This window comes from Myxine glutinosa, chromosome 10 (genome assembly GCF_964187855.1).
Source record: "Myxine glutinosa chromosome 10, kmMyxGlut1.1, whole genome shotgun sequence".
Lineage (NCBI taxonomy): Eukaryota > Metazoa > Chordata > Myxini > Myxiniformes > Myxinidae > Myxine > Myxine glutinosa.
Window position 1 is genome coordinate 105,410,202 of NC_136270.1, and position 24,383 is coordinate 105,434,584.

The 24,383-nt window shown below is 44.9% G+C and overlaps 1 protein-coding gene across 1 annotated transcript in view; it reads left to right on the forward strand.

Moving 5' to 3' along the window:
* KIF19 (kinesin family member 19) overlaps positions 1-24,383 on the forward strand; it is a 109,503-nt gene that overhangs the window by 78,572 nt on the left and 6,548 nt on the right. Inside the window, exons 15-20 of the mRNA XM_078785972.1 lie at positions 1,355-1,476; positions 1,631-1,755; positions 1,895-1,997; positions 14,776-14,995; positions 22,025-22,078; positions 23,738-24,018. Coding sequence (XP_078642098.1) covers positions 1,355-1,476; positions 1,631-1,755; positions 1,895-1,997; positions 14,776-14,995; positions 22,025-22,078; positions 23,738-24,018 — 905 coding nt within the window. The remainder of the gene's footprint in view (positions 1-1,354; positions 1,477-1,630; positions 1,756-1,894; positions 1,998-14,775; positions 14,996-22,024; positions 22,079-23,737; positions 24,019-24,383) is intronic.

Below are 24,383 nucleotides of genomic sequence, written 5' to 3' on the forward strand. Positions count from 1 at the left end.
AAATCAGGAATTAAGGAAGAGGTTAGCTGGAGAAAGAGACAGTGTGGCACAGGGCAAAGGAAGAAGATGCCGATGTGCAGAACATATGATGAGAGAGCAAGAGTGGAATTTGACGGAAGACGTCATGTTTTAGACACCAGTGGGGAAGAGGAAGAGGGGGAGACCAAGAAATATATGAAGGAGAATTGCTGAAAGTGAACTTCGATTAAAAAGAGGAATTGTGCCGAAGTGGGCAGAGAGGATTGCTCAAGACCGAATAGGATGCAGTAATCTCGTTGCGGCACTGTGTGCTAAAACACGACGAGTTCTAAGAAAGTAAGTAATACATTGCATGTGGAGGCGTTTCTTCGGACCAATGATCAACTCCTGCAAGGCATTTCCCATTTTGGCGTTTATGTGGGTGGTATTCTCATCACGGGTGAGTCAGGAAGATAGCATTTGGCAAATTTGTGAGAAGTGCTCAAACGGCTCAAAAGACGTCGGTGTGCGAATCGACAAAAACTCCAGTAACCACTGATGTCGTTGGAGAATGTTTCCCACTGCGACAATATCATCAAATCACTCGGGTTAAAATCTGGAACGACTGCGATTCCACTTAACATAAATGAGTAAGTATACCGTTTGGGGCTGGCCATCTCAAGTTGAAGCAATAATTCCAGCTTTCGCACACATGCAAAAACATGTACTGAGTGCACAGGATGGTTATTCGCATCACCATCTCATCCTCATCACTAGTTTGTGACAAACTCACTACAAACTGTTGGGGGAGAACAAGCATCTCTGTGAACACCAAAATAAACGGTCGTCTCCATTGTGCGAATACGCGGATCGGCAGGCACCAACAACTGACCACCTTTAGAGGCCATTTTTCCCCGCAGAGCAGGTGTTGGCCTTTTTCGGGCACCGTGGTCCCCTTTTTGAAGTAATGTTTTATGGCCAGATGTCCTTCCTGCCACCAACCCTGTTAGTCGCCTCTTGCGACACACAGGAAATTACCAGTGAACTGGTGCTCAATTTGCCGACCTCGGAAGGATGACAGGCTGAGTCAACCCCCCTGGTGTTAATTCAGCGATCGACCGGGATTCGAACCCAGGATCCTAGGATCCCAAGCCGGCACCCTAACTGCTAAGCCAACACAAGGCTCGGCCCCAACAACTGATTACCAATAAAGACATTGTATATCACACGATAAGTATATCACATGATGGTATAATCCATCACATTAAGTACGACCATCAGAAATATGCCATGTAGTTTTGAAACACAATGTCGCTATGACAACAGACAATTGAACAAAAGTTGAATGTGACTAGTGCAACGAATTACTCTTACTTTCCGTTGTGTGCCCTTGCAGAGCACGGCCTCGAGGTACCCGACGAACTCGAGGAGTTGTTTTCAGCATACGTGCGTGACACCGACAATGGCAGACTGGGCAAGCTCATCGCGCTCCATGAACTCACCACTGCAGCTTTCAAGGTGCAGACCAGATCGTAAAAGAGAAAAAGTGATCGCATCACATTTCACCAGGAACATTCAAAGCTCATCATGGTGAATACACAAGTATTGTGGTAGATCAAACAATTTTGGTGTTCTTAACAAGGAACTTCTCTTTTTTTATATTGTATTTTAGGAGCACCATTATCCTGCACGAGAAATGAAACGGTTTCCAAGCTTAGAAACAGAGCTAGATCGTGAAGAAAAGCAGCTGCAAAAATTCTCTTTCATTTCCTTGCCACCCATTGACGACACAGAAAGGTAATGGCAAGCATCGAGGTGCACTGCACAGCCGATTACCTTGTTGGAGGACTTTCCACCAAGGGGGTGGGGGCATGCTGGGAACGATTTGACCTCATCACAATCATGATACTTCATTTTTATCTTTGTTCCCATCTAGCATCAAGGCCTTCAAAAAAGTTCCCAGGGCACAACAACAACAACCATCGACGGTGGTCTCAACACCTCCTATTCACGTCAACAATGTTACAACTGGCAGGCAGGTGGGCTCAAAAAATAGTTTGGCTGCACTTAGAGTTGGGACTGGGAATTCGCAATGAGGCAACCTCTGCTCAACATTGTGCAGGGACTTTGCGGTGCCATCCACATACACCTACCTTGGTTAAATTTCCAAATGCAATACATTCATGACTCCTTTTTCTTTGTATATTTGTCCAATCCAATATTACAGGATTGATTTATTTCGGACATTAGAATAAAACTGTGACATTTACTGGGTTTGACTTTTTTTAACCTCCGCCCCCAAAGGTGGATGGAGTTCGTTTTCACCCTGTCTGTCTGTTTGTGAACAAGATATCTCAAAAAGATGTGGACAGATTCGGAGGAAATTTGGCAGAGATGTAGTGTATGTGACAAGGACGAAATTGTTAGATTTTGGTGAAGATCCGGATTCGGATCCGGCTAGTATAATTTTTTAAGTGATTCTTCACCATTGGGAGATTGGGCCAAAAATGATACATAGCAGGATATCTCAAAAAGTTGTGGACGGATTTGGACGAAACCTGGTGGACAGGTTGTGTATCTGACAAGGATGAATCGATTGAATTTTGGTGAAGATCTGAATATGGATTCGGATATGAGGATTATTTAGTTTTTTAAGTGATTCTTCACCAATGAGTGATCGGCCTAAAAACAACATATAGCATGATATCTCAAAAAGTTATGGACGGATCTGGACGAAACGTTATGGACAGGTTGGGTATGTACCAAGGACTATTCGATTCAATTTTGGTGAAGATCTGAATATGGATTCGGATATGAGGATTATTTAATTTTTAAAGTGATTCTTCACCAATGAGTGATCGGCCTAAAAACAACATATAGCATGATATCTCAAAAAGTTATGGACGGATCTGGACGAAACGTTATGGACAGGTTGGGTATGTACCAAGGACTATTCGATTCAATTTTGGTGAAGATCTGAATATGGATTCGGATATGAGGATTATTTAATTTTTAAAGTGATTCTTCACCAATGAGTGATCGGCCTAAAAACAACATATAGCATGATATCTCAAAAAGTTATGGACGGATTTGGACGAAACTTGGTGTACAGGTTGTGTGTGTGACAAGGAGGAATCTATTTAATTTTGGTGAAGAACTGGATCTGGCTAGTATAATTTTTTTTGTGATTCTTCACCATTGGAAGATCGGGCCAAAAACGATATACAGCAGGATATATCTCAAAAAGTTGTTTTACAACTAAAATGGTCGCCAGTCTACCAGTCAGCCATCTTTGATCAGATCGCAAAATAAAGTTAGTTGCACGTATATGCCATCATGTACTGTGCTTGTGCCAAGGTTGAACAAAATCGGACCATGTATGTTCAATAAATGGTTGGGGATACGTTTAAGTTACAAAATGGCCACTAGTTGGCCATCTTGGATTTGATCGTGAAAGAAAATGACGTGCATATGGAAGCTGTTATTCGTTATCTGTGTACCAAGTCTGAACAACATCGGTAAATGCATGTCTGAGAAATGGTTGAGGATGGGTTCCACATCGAGTCTTTTACAACTAAAATGGCCGCCAGTCAGCCATCTTGACCGCATCACAAAGCAACATGATGTGCATATGTAGGCCATGTATTGTCCTTTTTCCAAGTATGAACAAAATCGGTCCATACTTCTCCAGGATATGGTTGTGGACACACAAGGGGATAGATGCATGGATGGATGGATGTGGATGGATGGATGTACGGACAGACGAGACTCAATCCGTAAGACCCCGTTTCAGACAAAGTCCAACGGGGGCTAATAATGTATCAATACAAAAGAAAACTAGAACGGCGCTCAGTAGAGAGCATACCTCCACCTGGTTGGCCATCTCACTCAATGGTGAAGTCACTTAAAAAATTATACTAGCTGGATCCGGATCCAGATCTTCAACAAAATTGCATCCATTCTTCCTTATCACACACACAACCGGTCCAACAAGTTTCGTCCAAATCCGTCCATAACTTTTTGAGATATCCTGCTATGTATCGTTTTAGGCCCTATCTCCCAATGGTGAAGAATCGCTTAAAAATTAAATAATTCTCATATCCGAATACATATTCAAATCTCCACCAAAATCGAATCTATTTGTCCTTGTCAGACATCCAACCTGTCCACCAAGTTTCGTCCAAATCCGTCCACACCTTTTTGAGATATCCTGCTTTTTTTTTTTCTTTTTTTTTTTGTATACTGAATCGAGGCTCGTGAAAGAGCTGACATTTACTTCACAAACAAATCAACCAGACAAACAAAATATATAAAAAGAGGGAGCGGAAGACAAGAGAAGGGGAGGCACACAAACACTTGAGGGCACACAACATTCAAGAGCAGGGAGATGTGTGGGAGGGAGAGGGCTTGGGGGGAGGAGGCGTGGGGTGGGGGGGGGGGGGGGTGGGAGAAGTATAAAACACAGGGACACCAAGGACTTCCAGGACAGAAGTTGGTATTTCAAAAAGTGGAATTGGGGTGAAATTAGCGGGGATAGAAAAGATCAAGGTTTTGGATGGGGGAAGATAAGAGATGGTGGTGAACAGCTGTTTTAAAGACCTGGAGGGTGGAGTGGGATTGAAGAGAGTGAGGGAGTTTGTTCCAGAGGCAGGAGAAAAGAGGAATGAAGGAGTGAATGTGAGCAGAGAGTCTTGATTTTGGCAGTTTAACCATAAGAGGGTTGCAGGCAGATCTTGTGCGACCTGTAGGAATATTTGCGGGACAGAGCCCAGAGAGAGCTGGGGGGGCAAGGCCAGAGAGGAGTCGGTAGAAGACGGAAAGACCACCAACCTGCCTGCGGTGAGTGAGTGAGAGGCCCTTGGAGTTAGCTTCATCGCGGGAGATTCCAATGATTCTGAATGCTTTGGTTTCAACAGCGTGAAGACGAGCTAGGTGTGAGGCAGGAGCACCAGCCCAGAGGGGAGAGCAGTATTCCATTGAGTTGCGGATGAAAGCCTTGTATGTGGTGAGGAGCTCAGGTGTGCCAAGGAAGGACTTCGCTTGATGGAGGATGCCCAGTCAGCGACTGGCTTTTGAGGCCAGATTTGAAATGTGGTTTTCCCAGGAAAGATCATGGCAGATAGTGAGACCCAAAAGCTTGAGTGACAGAACTTCTTGGAGAGGATTATTCAGAAAGTGGATGGGAGGGTTGTCCAGTCGGTCTTTTCGGAGAGACATCGTAAGAGTGTGAGATTTGTCAGGATTGAAAGACATGTTCCACTTGTTTGCCCAGTCTGGATTTTGTCCAGGTCTGCAGAGAGTGAGGAGGCTGCAGACTGCCGATCTGAGGGATGAAGAATGGAGCGACAGAGAGTAGAGTCATCAGCAAAGAGATAGAGAGGATTTTCAAGAGAGTCAGAGTGATCATTGGTGAAGGCCAGAAAAAGCACAGGGCCCAGAACACTGCCTTGGGGAACTCCAGCCTGAACAGGAGGAGATGAGAGAAACCCATTCAGGGCCACACATTGACTACGACGAGAGAGGAAGTCCGCCAGCCATGCGTGGAGATTTCCATGGATACCAACAGAGGAGAGTTTGGTGAGCAGAGCGGGGTGCCAGACCGTATCGAAGGCACGTGATATGTCAAGGGAGACAGCTCTAATTTCCTGTTTGGCATTGAGGACCTCCATCCATTGTTGAGAAAGCAGAAGCAGCATGTCCAGAGTAGAGTGACCAGGTCTGAAACCAAATTGATGATCAGAGATCAAGCCATTGGAGAAGAGGAAAGATTTCATATCTGAAGCAATGATGGATTCCATGACTGCTGATAATTGAGAGAAGGCTGATTGGTCTGTAGTTGCTGGGATCTGTTTTTGCACCTTTTTTGTGCAAAGCGGTGATGTTGGCAGATTTCCAAGCAGATGGCAGATGACCTTGAGCAAAAGAGAGGGTGAAGAGAACAGAGAGAGGGAGTGAAAGAGCGGAAGAACAAGATTTTAGGACCTGTGGGCTGATGCCGTCAGGTCCAGTTGCAGAATCAGAGTCGAGGGTTGACAGAAACCTTTCCACCTTGTCAGGAGGAAAGGACACAGAGTCCAGGAGCAGCTGGGTACGACTGGGTACGGTGGGTACAGAGAGGGATGGGTTTGGGACACAAGATTTAGAGGCAAACACAGAGTTGAGGCATTCAGCTTTTTCACGTGCGGAGTCAGCCGTGTGGCCGTTTGAGGTGAGGGAGGGGATGGAGGGGGATCAAACACCAGAAACAGATTTGACCAGACGCCACCAGGATTTGGAAGAGGGAGACAGATAAGAGAGTTCTGTCCTGAGAACGGAGAGATATTGTTTCCTGGCTCTCCTGAGGGTGGACACACACTTGTTTCGGGCTTTGTGAAAGGAAATGAGATTTCCTTCCGTTGGATTTGCTTTCCAGGAGACGAAAGCAAGTTGTTTCTGGGCAATAGCCTCACCACAAGATTCCATGTACAATGGACGGGAGGAAGGGTATGACAACTGAAGACGAGATGGGATAAATCTGTGCATGAGAGAGAGCAATTTACTTTGGAAGAATTCCCAGGATGAGTTGATGTCAGAGGCGGTAGCAATGGGAGACCAGTCCAGATGATTGATGGCTGCTTGAAGACCGTGCCAGTTGGCCTGAGTGAAATGCCAGGCTCGTCGACGCTGAGGAGGCTCTCTGAGAATGGTCAGAGAGATGTCCACTTTAACAAGCACATGATCAGATGAGCCGATTAGAGCAGAAGAAGAGCAGCAGACATTTTCAGGGAAGTTAGTCATAACCAAGTCCAGAAGAGAAGATGCTCCGTTGACTGAGATCCGGGTCGGGAAATTGACAGATTGTGTCAGTCCCAGTGAGTCACAGAAGTCCTTTGCTGAAGAGCCATGGCTGGTTAGAGAGGTACCCACACCCAGCCAACTAGCATGGTGACAATTGAAATCACCACATATGAGGAAGAGAGAGAGTTGGGATGGGTAGATAGAAGTTGGTCCATGTTATCAGACAGCGAGATGTAGATGGAGTCATCACTGTTTGGTGGACGGTACAACACACATATGAACAAAAGGTGGGAGCGAAGGGGAAGCCGTAGCCAAAGGTATTCCTGGGGGTGAGGTGGAGAGAGGGCAGTGCAGGCGAGTAAGGAAGAGAGTTTTTTTTTATAAAGATAGCAACCCCCCATCCAGGACGAGGCTCAGGTCTATCATACCGGAGGAGGGAGTAACCTGGGAGAGATACCAAGGAATCAGAGACATCATGAAGGAGGAAAGTTTCTGTTAAGCAGATCACGTCTGGTTTGTCAGAAGCAACCTGTATGGAGAGATCAGTCAAGTTTGAGCAAAGGCCCCGGATGTTTGAGGTCCATACTGTTAAAGAAGAGGAAGTGGGAGCATCGGATACAGAACAGGGGGGGGGGGGGGGGAGCAGTAGGGTAAGATGTGGAAGAGGAGGAAGAGGTAGGGAGAGCTGTTGAAGGTGTGTCAGAGATTTCAGAATAGCTTGGAGAAAGGGAAGAATGGGGCGGACAAAAGGTTTGATGGTGATTGGGCGAGGCGCAGTGAGGTGTTATTTGAGGGGGGGGGGGGGGGAGAGTGAGGCAGAAAGGTTGAGGGAGATGAAGGTGAAAGTTGGAAGGGGGAAGAAGTGGGGAGGACGCTTTGAGGAGGAGGGGTGAGAGGGGAGTCTAGGAGGGGAGGAGTGAGGGAGGGTCTCAGAGGGGAGGGGTGTGGGGGGAGTTTAGGAGGGAAGGGGCAATGGGGGAGATCTGAAAGGGATGGGTGATGGGGAAGATTTGGAGGGGAGGGGCAAGGGGGCTAGGTTTGAAAGGGATGGGTGATGGGGAAGATTTGGAGGGGAGGGGCAAGGGGGAATATTTGAAAGAGATGGGTGATGGGGAAGATTTGGAGGGGAGGGGCAAGGGGGTGGATTTGGAGGGGAGGGGTGATGGGCAAGTTTTGAAGGGAAGGGGTGATGGGGAAGTTTTGGGGGGAAGGGGTGATGGGGAAGATTTGGAGGGGAGGGGTGAGATTGGATTTTGAAAAATGTACGATTAATGGGAAACGAACATTTCTTGCAAAATGAGTTTCTTGCGACCTTCGAGTCAAAAATACGTTTGAGGACGCTGAAGGATGGGTGGAGTTCTGGAGAGTTTAGGGAATGTAGAAAAGAGGAACTGTAACTGTAAGAGATGGAATTTTTTTTTGGAATGAATAGATTTAGTGAGCAAGTCGAAAGCATCCTTTTATAGAAGAAGAAGAAAAAGGTGTTATAGTATATGACAGAATACAGCTCTTCAGGGGACAGTTGAAACATTTTTTAACGACGTGAACACGTGATCACGAACAACGTGGTCGAAGAACCAACGAACAAATAAGAACGAACAACGGATAAGAACAGAGAAGAGAATTTTTTTTTTTTTTTTTTTGAGTTGAGATGAAAACAGAGACAGAGACCGAACGTGAGACAGAGACCGAAAGTAATTGCGAGCGCAATCGAAGAACCGCTGAGACAGAAACAAAGCCTCAAGCCAAGGTCAGACACGGTAGCCTCATAGTACTACACTCGGCCTCAGAATACGTGACACGAACTAACCGACGATTCTGTACACAGGTATGAAAAACCAACACCAAGAATACTATTAAAGGCACACCAATAGTTACACACACCGAAAGAAAGATACAGTTTCGACAAAAACACAATTGTGAAAAGTTACTTAACTTCGAAAGCGTGCGCGCATGGACAGCTTTGAAGAGACGTGACGTGACGTGACGAGAAGAGACGTGAAGAGACGTGAAGAGACTTTGAAGAGACTTTGAAGAGATTTAAAACGTTAGACAAGTGGTCGATGTTCGGGGAAGTTATGGGGAGAAGAGAAAATCTAAGAAATAACCAATACAGCGAAGGAAAGAACTTAAATTCACAAAACACCGATGGGGGGAGGGAAGCCGAGAGAAACCAGGCCGCGCACGCGGTGGGAAAAGAAAACGATTAAATTATACAAAAGTTTGCAAGAATTGCAAATCAACACCAACTGGAAAACACACTGCAACACATGCACAATAAAAAGCGAGTAGAAATTGACGAAGACACGAATGGAAAAAATACTTTAACTTTTGCTGCCGTCCAGAGGTCGAAGACGCTTCCTTGCTCCAGGGACCGGAAACCAATGCTATGTATCGTTTTTGCCCCTTTCTCCCAATGGTGAAGAATCACTTCAAAAATTCCACTAGCCGGATCCGAATCCGGATCTTTACCAAAATTTCGTCCTTGTCACATATGCTACATCGCTGCCAAATTTCGTCCGAATCCGTCCACAACTTTTTGAGATACTTTGTTCACAAACGGACAGACAGACAGACAGACAGGGGTGAAAACATAACTTCCATCTACCTTTGGTGGCGGAGGTAAAAACCCGATATTGAACACATCCTCAAACATTTCCCGGACATGTATTTACCGATCTTGTTCAAAGTTGGCACACAGATAATGAATGATGCGTTACATATGCACGTCATTTTGTTTCGAAATCAGATCCAAGATGGCCGACAACAATGTGGCTATGACATTTTACGTCTTCTTCTTCTTGCTGATTGCATATTGAGAACGTGAATTACTAGACTTCGTCAAAGTGAGTGTCTGGGTCGGCAGAAAATTTGAACCCAACTGCGTATTATCCAATTGATAAAGTTATGCTAACTGCCGCCGGAAGCAAAATACAGCCCAGACATTTCAGGCATTAACCCTTCATCAAAGAAAGAGAGGGCTTTATTAATTAAGCGCTCAATTCAGGAAGTTGAGTTTGTTTCTGGATAACTGTCACAGCATTATTGCGATTGTCGGTAAAATGCCAGCTGGTTCATTAGCAACCTTAAGGGTGGGATAACATACCTGCCCCACCTGGTCTGGTCTATATGTGATGCTAATCCACTCATTGCAGGTTATGCTTTTCTCCTTCTCCTGAATTTACAAAATAATAATATAAATCCTAATGACCAATACATTTATCCAAAATTCATTCTTCTTTGGGCTCAGTCCATCGGACCATTTTACGATCGACAAGTAGATTTTGACGACTGAGTCAAAGGTTTCTTAATAACGTTAAAATCAAATGAATCGTGATGCGGCTATAAGCGTATTCGGCATGTTCTCAATTTTTGTTTGATATAGTTATTTTAAGAACTTGGAATGATTTTACGATTTTATCCATATTCAAAAAAGTATTTCCATCAATACGTGATATACATGAAGATTATACGATAAAATTAAGATTGAGGGTTTCCACGAATACATTTATATGAGTATTTTGAGATGCCATTTATCTGCTCTCTTGACTTTTATACAATATTTCCTTTTCCAAAGACGCATTCTTATGACGGTCTGGGGCATTCAAAAACTTTGATAAATGACATGCTCAAAGTAGTACAAGAAACACCCACGTTCATTTTATTTTTCAAAATACAAGTACATATACAGTGCATTCAGAAAGTATTCAGACCCCTTCACTTTTTTCACTATTTTATGTTGCAGCCTTATGTTGAAATCGTTATGAAAGTAACATGAAATCCGCTTGGAGTTTGCAAAAAAGCACCTGAAGGACTCTCAGACTGAGAAACAAGATTCTGTGGGCTTTCATGTATCTTTCACTGAGGAGAGGCTTCCGTCTGGCCACTCTGCCGTAAATCCCAGATCGGTGGAGTGTTGCAGTGATGGTTGTCCTTCTGGAAGTTTCTCCCATCTCCACACAGGATCTCTGGAGCTCAGCCAGAGTGACCACCGGGTTCTTGGTCACCTCTCTTACCAAGGCCCTTCTCCCCCGATTGCTCAGTTTGGCCAGGCGGCCAGCTCTAGCAAGAGTCCTGGTTTTCCACACTTCTTCCATTTAAGAATTATGGAGGCCACTGTGCTCTTGGGAACCCACAATGCAGCAGAATTTTTTTTTGTAGGCTTCCCCAAATCTGTGCCTCGACACAATCCTGTCTCTGAGCTCTGCAGACAGTTCCTTCGACCTCATGGCTTGGTTTTTGCTCTGGTATGCATTGTCAGCTGTGAGACCTTATATAGACAGGTGTGTGCCTTTCCAAATCATGTCCATTCAATTGAATTTAACACAGGTAGACTCCAATGAAGGTGTAGAAACATCTCAAAGATGATCAAGAGAAATGGGAGGCACCTGAGCTAAATTTAAAGTGTTATAGCAAAGGGTCTGAATACTTATGTAAATGTGATATTTCAGTTTTTTCTTTTTAATAAATTTGCAAAACTTTCTAAAATCCTGTTTTCTCTTTGTCATTACTAGGGCGTGCCCGTACGTGGGTGCAAAAAAACATGCGTGCAAACAACAACAAAAAAAAAACTTTGAAACCACGTGGCAGTAACGACCACAGAACCCCCCCCCCTCTATTTACATGAAATGGTTTGGTCCATTCGCAAAGCCAAAGCGAACGGCTTGCGAGTACGGTAGAACCCCCCCCCCCCCTCTATTTACATGAAATGGTTTGGTCCATTCGCAAAGCCAAAGCGAACGGCTTGCGAGTACGGGTAAATAAATCGCCATAGCTCGGTAACTACTTCTCCGATTAATATGAAACCTTGAAAAGGCACATCCTCAGGTCCCCAGCAATATATCTGGCAAGTTTCAATTAGATCGGACCCGTGGTTGTCGAGAAACAGCGGTCACAGACAAACACACACACACACACACACAGACACACAGAGATTACTGGAATTATAGATAGATGGGGTATTGAGTGTAGATTGATGAGGGAAAAAATGAATTTAAACGATTTCAGCATAAGGCTGCAACATAACAAAATGTGAAAAAAGTGAAGGATTCTGAATACTTTCTGAATGCACTGTAGTTAACTAGAAAGGCACTCGGTAGAGTGCAAACCTCTGCCAGGTTGAACAGTTCATGTTTTGTATCCCACTGATAGGCCGGATCTGGATCTGGACTTGAACCAAAATGTAATCGGCTTATTCGTGTCACATACCCAAATGATCTACCAAGTTTTGTCATAATCCATCCAAAACTTTTTGAAATATCATGCCCGATCTCTCAATGTGGTTATAGTTTTTGGCCCGATCTCTCAATGGTGAAGAATCACTCGAAATTTAAAAGATTTTCTCGTATTTGGATCCAGATCTTCACCAAAATTGAATAAATTCATTCTCGTCACACACCCAACTCATCCACCAAGTTTTGTACGAATCCGTCCACAACTTTTCGAGATATCGTGCTATACAGTGCGTATCAAAAAAAAGGTAATCCGAATTCAAGGGGTTAATATGCAAAGGTTATTTAGTTTGACAATTTACATGTGGTTTACTAATTAAGAGGAGATCCTCAGCTTTCCATTGATACCTCCCGTGCATCATTGCTGTCACACATGACAGTACATGTTAATTGAAAATGACAAGTTCAAATCGCATTTTTACAAGTTTGGCTAATCGATGCAAGTCAGGATAATTGGTGCAAAATGAACGTCAGATGTGAACTTTTCTCAGGAATGATTGGCCTTTATGCACCCACACCTTCAAAAATGTCCACCTCCCCTTTCAACACAAAGCTCACAGCGGCGGAGCATGCCCTGAACTGCTCGTCTCACCATAGCCGGGTCATTGCGCAAAGCATCCACTTCATGTCGAATACGGCCCTGCAATTCGTCAAGATCATGGGGAGGAGTTACGAACACCTTGTTCTTTAAATGTCCCCAAAGGAAATAACCACATGGTGTGAGGTCAGGTGATCTTGGCGGCCATTCCACTGCATGGTTGAGCGCGATGACTCGGTCTCCAAAGAGTTCCCTCAGTCGATCTCGGACAGCGATAAGACGATGTGCTGGGGCGCCGTTTTGGGCCCAGCAGAGATATCTGAAGACACCACGAACCTGTCGCTCAAAGTTCTCCTCCAGCTGTGGTAAAACTTCATCATTGATCATCTGCAGATACCTGTTACCATTGATATTCCTTTGAAAGAAAAATGGTCCGATCACCTACCCACTTCCACAAAGTCCCAACCAAACAGTCCACTTTTGTCGATTCATGTTGGTGCCAAAATTAAATTCCGGGGGTTGTCCTGTCGGTGCATATTCAAGAACATTATGGGTATTGACCTTGCCATCCATGGCGAAAGTAGCTTCATCGCTGATAACGAGATACTGCAGGAAATTGACATCTGCTTCGCAACGTGCTATCAACTATCTGGCAAGCACCAGCCTCCTGGCAAAATCCCCTGGTGTAAGTTGATGCCGGATGTGAATCCGATATGGATGTTGGTGGAGGTCTAGTCTTGTGATTCGGTTGAATGTTGCCTAAGGCAATCCCATCCCATTTCGTCTTGCGCTGGTATCCCTAGGATGCTCCAAAACCTGCTGCCTTACTGCTGCAATGTTCATTTCCGATCGCCCAGTGCGCCTCCTACCAGAATTCTCCTTGTTGTTGAGGCTAGTGCCATGCTCTTGGTATTTTCTAACATTCGCCCAGATGGTTTTGGCTGTTGGACTGCTGGAGGCTCCCGTTCTGGGAAACGTTCCCTGAACGCATCACGAGTTCGCTGCAAACTTCCAGTTTGGTGAAAGGTTGTAACCACGAAGGTCCGCTGTTCAGTTGAACCATCTTTTCAATGACTCAGACTGTCTCTAAACCCATACACTGTATGCCCATCTTAAATACACATCTTAAACAAAGGATGATGCAACCGACGATTACCAGACCAGCTTAACAATTTTACATAATCAACTTGGCAGTCGACAAGTAATGCGTCCATTTAAAACTGCCTTGCACCGATTAGCCAAACTTGTAAAAATGCGATTTGAACTTGTCGTTTTCAATGAACATGTACAGTGCGTATCGGTCATGTGTGACAGCAATGATGCATGAAAGGCATCAATGGAAAGCTGAGGATCTCCTCATAATTGGTAAACCACATGTAAATTGTCAAACTAAATAACCTTTGCATATTAACCCCTTGAATTCGGATTACCTTTTTTTTGATACGCACTGTATATCGTTTTTGGCCCGATCTCTCAATGGTGAAGAATCATAAAAAAATTCAAGGATCTGGATCCGGATCTTCACCAAAATCGAATCAATTTGTCCTCGTCACACACCCACCAGTCCACCAAGTTTCTTCCCAATCTGTCCATGACTTTTTGAGATATCCTGCTCACAGACAGACAGGCAAACATACTGAGCTAAAATAGAACCTCTGTCCACCTTCAGTGGCGGAGGTAATAAAAATAATTGGAGACCTTGATAGAGCTTTAGTGAGTTTGCTTAAGTCAAGAAATGTTGACTAGAACCAATCCCATATGGGTCACCACTTTCCATGCAGCTGCACTTAAGGTGCAGCAATTTGGAATTTGTTCTGGTAGTGCCTCCTCGTATTGACCTCCTGTTTGTGAAAGACAATGAGAGATCTTTAAGGTCCACCACCGAACAGTGCTAGCAGATGGCTTAAAGTCCTCCCAATGGAAGATGCACACATTGAGGCCTCACCCTGCATGCAAAACACCAGGGTGACAATTTATACGTGGGTTGCGATTCATACCCAGGTGAGATGGTTCAAAGGCGAGTGTGCATATGTCCAGGTTTACCTGCCAGCCCCATATATAATTATTAAGATATATATCTCTTAAGAGAAGGATTTGTTGAAAGATTTGGTAATTTTTCGTTTTCTACACAAACTCTAGGCAAGTGGAACTGCAAGACTGTTCTTTTTTCACATGTATGATGCATGCTCTGCTCATCTCCACACCACACCACTTCACCCTCGCCAACCCCTCTCCGCATCTTTACCCAACTCCTATCGATGGCACTTTTAGATACGGTATACAGCGAGTTTGGCAAGCCTGAGCGAGCGCTGCACGAGCTCACAGTCTCCACCAGGCGACCCTCCTCTTTGGTGCTCACTTCCACAGGCCGGAATTACTCGGGCAGTCCCCTCAAATGTTACAGAACTGACTGGCACATGGTTCGGTGGAACAGTTTCTGGGCGACGACGAGGCATGCGACTACCAAAACGGAGATATGGTTTTCACCATGGTGAGATTACCTGTGAGAAACGCACTCGGCACACTTAGTCACATCGTTATTATTGTTTGACGTAGATGTAGCCAAAATGATATGTGCAGGTCATGCAACTGCAACCACCAGTTTGTGCAAAATAATGCTGTATTTTCGGTGATTGGTTCTTTATGAATGCTTTATGAAGGAGGTTGTTATAAAAAAGGAAATATATAAGTACTTATAAATACTAAAGTATAAAAGTACTTATAAATAAAGAAATATATAAGAAGAGAAAGGAAATATATAAGTACTTAATTAATCGATAATAATTAAGTAACTAATCAATTAATTGATTAATCCCAAAAAACAAAAAATACCGTTTTTGCCAAAGTACTTCATCACGATTGTGCCCAAATTTCAGCTTCCTAGCTCAACGGATGGCTGCGATATAGCCCGGACAAACAAACAAGAAAAGCAAACAAGAAAACAAACAAACAAACAACCAGAGTGAAAACTGAGTACTGCCCGCTCTCTGCTTTCCCAGGGGCCTGCCCGCTCTCTGCTTTCCCAGGGGCCTGCCCGCTCTCTGCTTTCCCAGGGGCCTGCCCGCTCTCTGCTTTCCCAGGGGCCTGCCCGCTCTCTGCTTTCCCAGGGGCCTGCCCGCTCTCTGCTTTCCCAGGGGCCTGCCCGCTCTCTGCTTTCCCAGGGTCCTGCCCGCTCTCTGCTTCCGACCTCCCTTTACCACACCCCTCAGCCCTTCCCCTCCCTCTGAGTTCTGCCGTCTCCTGGCTTTCCCTTTGCCCTGCCCACTCCCAGGTTTCCCCTAGCCATGCCCGCTCCCGGCTTTCCCCTAGCCCTGCCCGCTCCCGGCTTTCCCCTAGCCCTGCCCGCTCCCGGCTTTCCCCTAGCCCTGCCCGCTCCTGGCTTTCCCCTAGCCCTGCCCGCTCCCGGCTTTCCCCTAGCCCTGCCCGCTCTCGGCTTTCCTGCAGTCCTGCCTCCTCACAGTCCACCCACTCCCCCTTGTGCACCCTCCCAGGCTCTTCCAACCATCCAACACCCTCCCAATGCCCCCTTCCCTGCCCCTCACTGTGTGGACGTCAAACATCTGAGACCACAACTCCAGGCCTGACAGATCTCTCAACCTCAGATGCTGCTGCTGACAAACCGGACATCTATTTAACAGAATCATTCCTCCAACAGGATGTCCCTCACTCCTTATAGTGTCTCTCCCTGGCTATTGTCTCCTCTGATTTAATAGGTCTGAACCCCATCCTGGTGGCAGAGTTGCACTTCACAGCAAATCAATAACTCAATTTTTCACTGTCCGTGTTCTGATGTTATAGCTGGGCGGCTTAGCTAAAAAAATTCGGATCGATTGTGCCTTTTCCCTTAAAAGCATGAAACTTGGCACATGGCTAGAATACCCGAAAAGAAAGATTTTTAGTCCAGGGGGCATCCCCAATTTCACCCCATATGGCGGCCATCTTGAAATTCAGGATGGCCGTCATACAAGACCTATTTTGATGAATATCTCCATAATTAGAACAGATATCAAAATGGTTGAAGTGCCTATACCTACATTTTTAGGGTCTAGGAATCCAATGGCAACATAAAATCCAATGGCAACATATTGGAACACCCACAGTTCCAATACTGGAGTCTCACGATGGCATTGGAGAACAGCATCCTGACCTTTGTGCGCTCATTGAGGGAGGCTGACTTTGAAATGTACTTAGATGCTTTATGGGAGCTTCTTCCGTGGTTCTTTGCTCTTGACCATACGCACTATGCAAGATGGGTCACAGTCCATTTGCGTGATATGATGGACTTGCACAAGACACACCCTAAAGTTCTGGATAATTTCCGAGCTGGCATGTTCACGGTACAAAAGACCCAACGCAAATTTTCTTCAATTGCTACAGATCATGCACATGAACAGAACAATGCACGTATCAAGGGAGATGGAGGAGCTGTGGGTCTGCTGGACAATGCCCATGCTCTGCAAAGATGGATGGTTGCAGGTCCAGAGGTCTCAAGGGTGATTGATGAGTTTGAGACTGCACAGGAGCAACATGAAAGCAAAGCGCCATCACTGCATCATGATCAGAATAAAAGCACCCAGATGACCTTTGACAAACATGTCAGATCACTTGTATCAGTTATCGAGGAGCTAGGTAATCCATTTCTTGAAGAAACCGCTGACCTTTTGGTCCTTGATGAATCCAGGAAACCTGGATGAATTTTTCCGTCATGAAAATCAATTTTTCCCTCCATCTCTGTCCAAGGATGGGAAGCTTCGACCTGGTACAAAGAGCGACCTTTTGGACTGCTTAGAGGAACTTTCATCATCAAGCACACAGATGCCAGAGGTGACGTGTCATACTTGACGGGGCAGTAATTGTTCAAAAGCTAAAGCCCGATGTTGGCACAGTCAAAACATTTGGCGAATATGCCAAAAAGGTCTTCATCCCATTTGTTTTCTCACAGTACAAATCTGCAACCCGACTTGATCTGGTGTGGGACCGTTACCTACCCGACAGCCTTAAGAGCATGACCCGTGAAAAGCGTGGCACGGGGGTTCGCCGACGAGTAGATACCTCAGTTGAAATTCCTGGACAGTGGCAGAACTTTCTTCGAGTTGATGAAAACAAGCGTGAACTCTTCAGCTTCCTTTCCAATGAAACAATTAAATCATTTGAAGACCAGCGCAAGGAGCTAGTTGTCACACTTGATACAGAGGTTCTTACTGCTCCACCACGCATTGATCTAGAATCACTCTCCCCGTGCACTCAGGAAGAGGCAGATGGTCGGATGTTCCTACATGCTGCTGATGCAACACAGAGAGGGCATAGTAAGGTCCTCATACAAACTGTGGACACAGATGTTGTCGTGCTTGCAGTTACAGCATCCCAGAAGCTTTCAGTGATGATATGGTTACAATTTGGGACAGGCAAGAACATGCGATTTATCTCTGCACATGATATAGCCACAGCTCTTGGCCCTGAGAAATCTAAAGCCCTCCCCATGTTTCATGCACTAACAGGGTGTGACACTTCTTCAGCGTTTAATGGGCGTGGAAAGGTAACTGCATGGAATGTGTGGGAATCATTCCCTGAGCTCACAGAGGTACTAGCAGAAATTTGCCACCAGAGCACAGAGATAACTGAAACCTGCATGAACGTCATTGAGAGATTTGTTATTCTGTTGTATGATCGCACAAGTACTGCTACTGACATTAACATTGTACGAAAGAAACTGTTTGCAAAGAAGGGCAGACCTGTGGAATCAATTCCACCAACACATGATGCCCTTGTGCAGCACGTAAAGCGGGCAGTATACCAAGGCGCACTATGCTGGGGACAAGCATTGCATGCTAAGCCTGATCTACCAAGCCCCACTGAATGGGGTTGGCAAAAAACGTCTGCTGGCCAGTTCAAACCAATATGGACAACACTTCCAGAGGCTGCAAAGATCTGCAATGAACTTGTTAAGTGTGGGTGCAAAAAAGGATGTACTGGTCGTTGCCGGTGTAAGAAAGCTGCACTTCCCTGTACTTCTCTCTGCGCATGTGATGGAGAATGCAGCAAAGACTAGAAAACCACAAGATGGCACAGTTACAGTCTGCGATGTCATAGACACTTTTAATCACTGAAGAATGCCAACCTGTTAAGAGTATTTATATGCATTCCCAGTATGCATGATACTATGCAAAATTAATATTTTCATATGACTGCTTAATATTTTATGTTACCATTGGATTCCTAGACCCTAAAAATGTAGGTGTAGGCACTGCAACCATTTAGATAGCTGTTCTAATTATGGAGATATTCATCAAAACAGGTCTTGTATGACGGCCATCCTGAATTTCAAGATGGCCGCCATATGGGGTGAAATTGGAGATGCCCCCTGGACTAAAAATCTTTCTTTTGGGGTATTCTAGCCATGTGCCAAGTTTCATGCTTTTAAGGGAAAAGGCACAATTCATCAGTTAAACAGCCCCACTATTATACCTCCAAACTGCCAAGAGTACTTTACGCTGCGACTTCCCCTCCGCTGCCACCTCATGTATGGCTGCATGTTTCTTTCTCTTTCTCTCTTTTTCTCTCTTGTCCTCTTTCTCTCTTTTAACCACTCATCCCCACTCTCCCTTTCTTAAATGTGGCGATTCAATTGTCACCATGAAAATTGGCTGGGTGTTGGTACCTCTCTCACCAACCATGGCACTTCAGCAAAGGACTTCTGTGACTCCATGGGACTGACTCAAATTATCAGAGTTGGCTCAGTGCCGGCATGTCTGGCAGTTCACTCAAGCAGATTGGCAAGGACTGCAAGCAGCCATCTTTCTTTCGTCAGGACTGGTCTCCTATGTCGATGCCCCCGATATTAACTCAGCCTGGGAATTCTTCAACAGAAGCCTATTCTCTGTTATGCACAGATTCATCCCATCTCATCTTTAGATATCATACCCTTCTTCCCTCCAATGGTACATCGACTCCTGTGGTGAGTCAGTCACTCTGAAACAACTTGCCTTCTCTTCCTGGAATTTAAACCCAACCGAAGGCAATCTCAAAACATTCGACAAAGCCCGCAACAAGTGTGTGTCCACTCTCAGAAGAGCAAGAAAAAGCATCCATCCAACCTCAACTTGAACTTTCAAACTTGTCTCACTCCTCTAAAACCTGGTGGTGCCTTGTTAAGTCTGTCTCTGATGTACGCTCCCCTTCTATCCATCCCTGAGGGAAGTCACTTCAAATGGTACCACAGCTGGCTGCTTGTGAGAAGGCTGAATTCCTCAATTCTGTGTTTGCTTCCAAATCTTGTGTCTCCAACCCCTCACTCTCCATACCATCCCTACTCAGTCGTAACCAACTGCTCCTGAACTGTCTTTTGCACCTGAGATGTAGAGGTTTCTTGACTCTGATTCTGCAACTGGACCGGACAGTATCAGCTTGCGTTGCGACCTGCACCTGGTTCCTCAAGCACGTGAAAAGAAATTGCATAGCTGGTTGACTGAAATAAGTGATTGGCATCTCTTTAGGCAGACATGGCGCGGAGACAGAATTCCAGCGTATCAGCTGATACCGTTCCAGCATTCACCTTGCAGCAAAGCATCATATGAATAGTCGTCGAGTGCTGTGGGTGCCAGGCAGTGATTATGCTGGTATTGACACCCAGGTTGTGTTGGTAGAGAAAAAAAAAATCGACATGATTATTGGCCGCAAGGCCTTCAAAACAGGAAAATTTGGCAATGAAAAAGGTGGTGAGATATCACAGCTTAAACGTTTGGTGCGTCTCTTGACTGGACCAGGGACTGTTTTACCTTGAACCCGAAATTTTCCGATGCTGTGACTGAAGCATTTGCATGAGGCGGGACTTGATTTGTGTTGTCAACTGATGCTGCACTCTTCATTCTGCCATATCGGATGTTGAGGTGATCCCCATATGACTCAGCGTTCAGTGTTCCTGGCCATCCTGATCTGGTACAGTTTGGACTCCTTGTGCATTTTGCCTATCCTTTGGATGGCCTGGATGGTGGGAAGTTATTGTAGCAACAACTCACCCAGAAACAGTCTCTGGTGATGGCCTCGACCAGCTGCTTTGACCATGAGGAGTACGACCTCATACAGTTGTTTCGCCAGGTGCCGCATCCCTTGGATGAAAGAGCATCACAACTGGCTGAATTGCCAACGACAGATCAGTTTCAATGGAGAGGAAGCCTATGAGGAAAGGACATGCACAGACGTCTGATAATGGCTGACGCATCCAAAATCTATCCATGAGGATGGTGTATGCCCCGAGTACAGGCAAATTGAACACCCAAATTGAATTGGAGGATCTTCTTCGTTTTAATTGTCCTATAAAGGACAAAAGAAAATAATGTTGAAACGCATTCAGTTCCCAACCATTGAGTAAAAGAAAACCAAAAAAACCACCTTTAGAGGCCAATTTTCCCCGCAAGCGGGGGTTGGCCTTTTTCGGGAACCGTGGTTGTTGTTGTTTTTCGGTCCCCTTTTGGAAGCAATGTTTTACGGCCGGATGCCCTTCCTGACGCCAACCCTTTTTGCCGCCTTTAACGACAAACAGGGAATTACCAGTGAACTGGTCCTCAATTAGCCGACCTCAGAAGGATGACAGGCTGAGTCAACCCCCCTGGCGTTAATTCAGCGATCGACCGGGATTCGAACCCAGGATCCTAAGCTGGCACCCTAGCCGCTAGCCCAACACCAGGGTCTCCAACACCAGGGATGCCATTGAGTGGGAGATATTAATTACATCATGGTGTCTTTCGCAAAGAGTAGGCAAATCATCGCCGGCATCATTTACTAAATTCATATTCCTCCCCGAACCATTTCTCAGAATGGCAAACCGCCGAGTGTTATCCTTTGTTACTGTTAAAATTCCTATGAAGGCAATGGCAAACCACCGATTGTGATCTTTTCCAACTAATTGTTCAATTCCTTATGAACCAAGGCAATGGCAAACCATTCAGTATAATCTTTCATGTAACTGTGTTAATCACACTGTTGCTTTGTAAATTAAGTAATCCAGCTAGATATGTTGTAGTATTTAATACTTTAATAATTATTTTTACTTAGTAATACACGAGGTTATATATATGAATACGTTTTCTCAATGGTGAATTATAGGGTTTGTATAACCTATATGATGTTACATACTATAGCGGACTATGGTTTAGATTTTTAGAAGAATCTTCTTAAAGACAATGTATTCATCGATACATTTTCCTTTCAAACATACACATTATATATATGTATATATATAATGTGTATGTTTGAAAGGAAAATGTATGTAATGTATATATATATATATATATATATATATATATATATAATTTTTTTTTTTTCATAAATAAAATGCTTTAATTGAAGTCAAGTCAATGTCAAGGCACTATGTACGTTCTCTCGTCTACACAAATTAAATTACGTTGTATGTTGTGAGTTGGAAAGAGCGAAGTCTCGTTCTTCGACAGTGTCCTAAATACTTTCTTTCCTGCTTTTCCACATCCGCTTTATGCTCTAATTTTCACCCTGTCATTTGCCCTAGGTCATCTCGCATCCGACTGGAAATCAGCCAACTTCACTCCATTACATCAAGAAGGTACAAAAATCAATCCACATAACTACAGACCTATTAGCTTATTTCAAATAATCAGCAAAGTAATGGAATCCATCAGCACAATTTATATATCCCTCCTTTTCTCCAAAGTCCTAATCTCAGGTCACCAGTTTTGATTCGGTCAGGTCACTCTACCTTGGACATGCTGCTTCTACTCTCTCAATAGTGGAGGCCCTCAATGTCAGTCATGAAATCAGGGCCGTCTCTCTAGGCACATCTCATGTTTTCCATACAGTCTGGCATCCTGCCTTGATCTCCAAACTCTCTGCCGATGGTATCCAAGGCCAGCTCCACGCATGGCTTACTGACTTCCTTTCCTCTCATAGCCAATGTGTGGCTCTCAAAGGACTCCTTTAATCTCCTCTACCTGTCAAGGCTGGAAGGCCCCAAAGCAGTGGTGTGGATACATCTTATTCCTGATCTTCCTCAATGATCTCTCTGGAAAATCCCTCTATCTCTTTGCTGATGACCACACCCTCTGCCTTGACATCCCTTATCCTTCTGGCAGACAGCAGCCTCTTCCCTCTCTTCAGCCATTGATAGAATCATATACTGGTCAAACAAGTGGAACATGTCTTTCAATCCTGACAAATCTCACACACTCACAATCTCTCTCTGCGAAAGGACTTCCTGGCAAACCATTCCATCCACTTTAACAAACCTATTGAGGAAGTTCAGTCATTCAAACTTCCTGGTCTCACTGTCAGCCATGATCTTTCTTGGGCAAACCACATTTCCAAGCTGGCCTCCAAAGCCAGCCGCCGACTGAGCATCCTCCGTCGTACAAAATCCTCCCTTAGCACACCTGAACTCCTATCTACCGACAAGACCTTCATGCGCAGCTTGATGGAGTACTGCTCTCCCATTGGGCTGGCTCCACTACCTAACACCTTGCTCAGCTTTACCCTATGGAAATCAAGGCCTTCAAGATCATTAGAATCCCCCACATTGAAGCCGAGTTTGTGGGCGTATTACCTTCCCATCACAGACAGTTCGGTGGTCTCTGTATTCTTCCTCCTCCTTTCTGGTCTTGCACCCTCTGCTCTTTCTGTGCTTTGTCCCCCTCCCATGGTTTCTGCTTGACGCATGCGGTCCACCAACAACCCCTCCTGGTGAAACTACTTAAATCCAGGATCCCTGCTCACCTCTACCCATTCGTTCCTCTCTTCTCCCACCTGTGAAATAAACTTCATAGTCTCCAATATCATTCTTCATTCCAGGTCTTCAAGACAGGTGTTCGCCACCATCTCAGATCATCCGCCGTCCAAAACCATGATCTCTTTTACCTCTGTTAATCCCCCTCCACCCACCTCCTTCCATCCAAATTTCCAGTTTGTTCCAGAAAGTCCACTTCTGTATCCATGTTGTCCACATCCCTTGCATCCTCCCATACTCATCACTCCCATTTCCCTTTTTTCTGTCTAAGTCTCCCCCTATTTTATCCTTCAATCCTGCTGTTGGTTCCCTCCCCCCTTTTTCTACTGTTTCTTTTGTACTGTTGTGTCCTGATTGCCAGTGTCCTCACTCTTCCACGAGCCTGAACTTTGTGTTTAAAAAAACAATAACATAAGCATCTGATGTACATGTGTTTGGTTGAAACTTTTGCATAGACCTCTTTCTCTGTCACCTCCCTCCCTACAGTATTTCCTGGCCATCGCAGGCCGCCAGCATCTGACTGTCAATACCAGCACTGCCATACTAGCAGCGATGAAAGCATCACGACTGAGAGCTCATTTGGTGGGCATCGGGGAGGCATTGAGCCCAATCCTGGCGGCTCTCAGTCGAGCGAACTGGAGAATGCAGCAGACATATGCATAGGGCAAACAGAAAGCGGCGCAGCAGTGCCTGCAGTTCTCAAACACGGAGGAGGAGCTGGAACAGACTCGGTAACACCAAACCGGACACAGATGCTTCACCCTGGGGTAACTACAAATTGTGAACAAGTGAGCAAGCACGAGAATCATCATTCTCACTTGAAACAGACTGTAAATGAACTGCACATTGATGGTTAAGATTGTGGAAGATAATGGAGCAAATCCATTTAATCTGCAGAAACACCAAATATTTTTTGGAAATATTGAAGAATAGGAATAATAGGCTTGTTGATGATGCAGGAAAAAACAAGTCTCTGTGGCACAGCTGTGAGACCATTATTTTTCTAATGTGAGATTGCCTCTTGGGATCAAGAGGCTGCTGGGATTGAAATGTCAAAAGAAATTCTCCAGATTTCTGATGAGTCGAGTGGAAGTATTTTTTTGGGGAGGCCAAACAGCACAAATTATGTCGC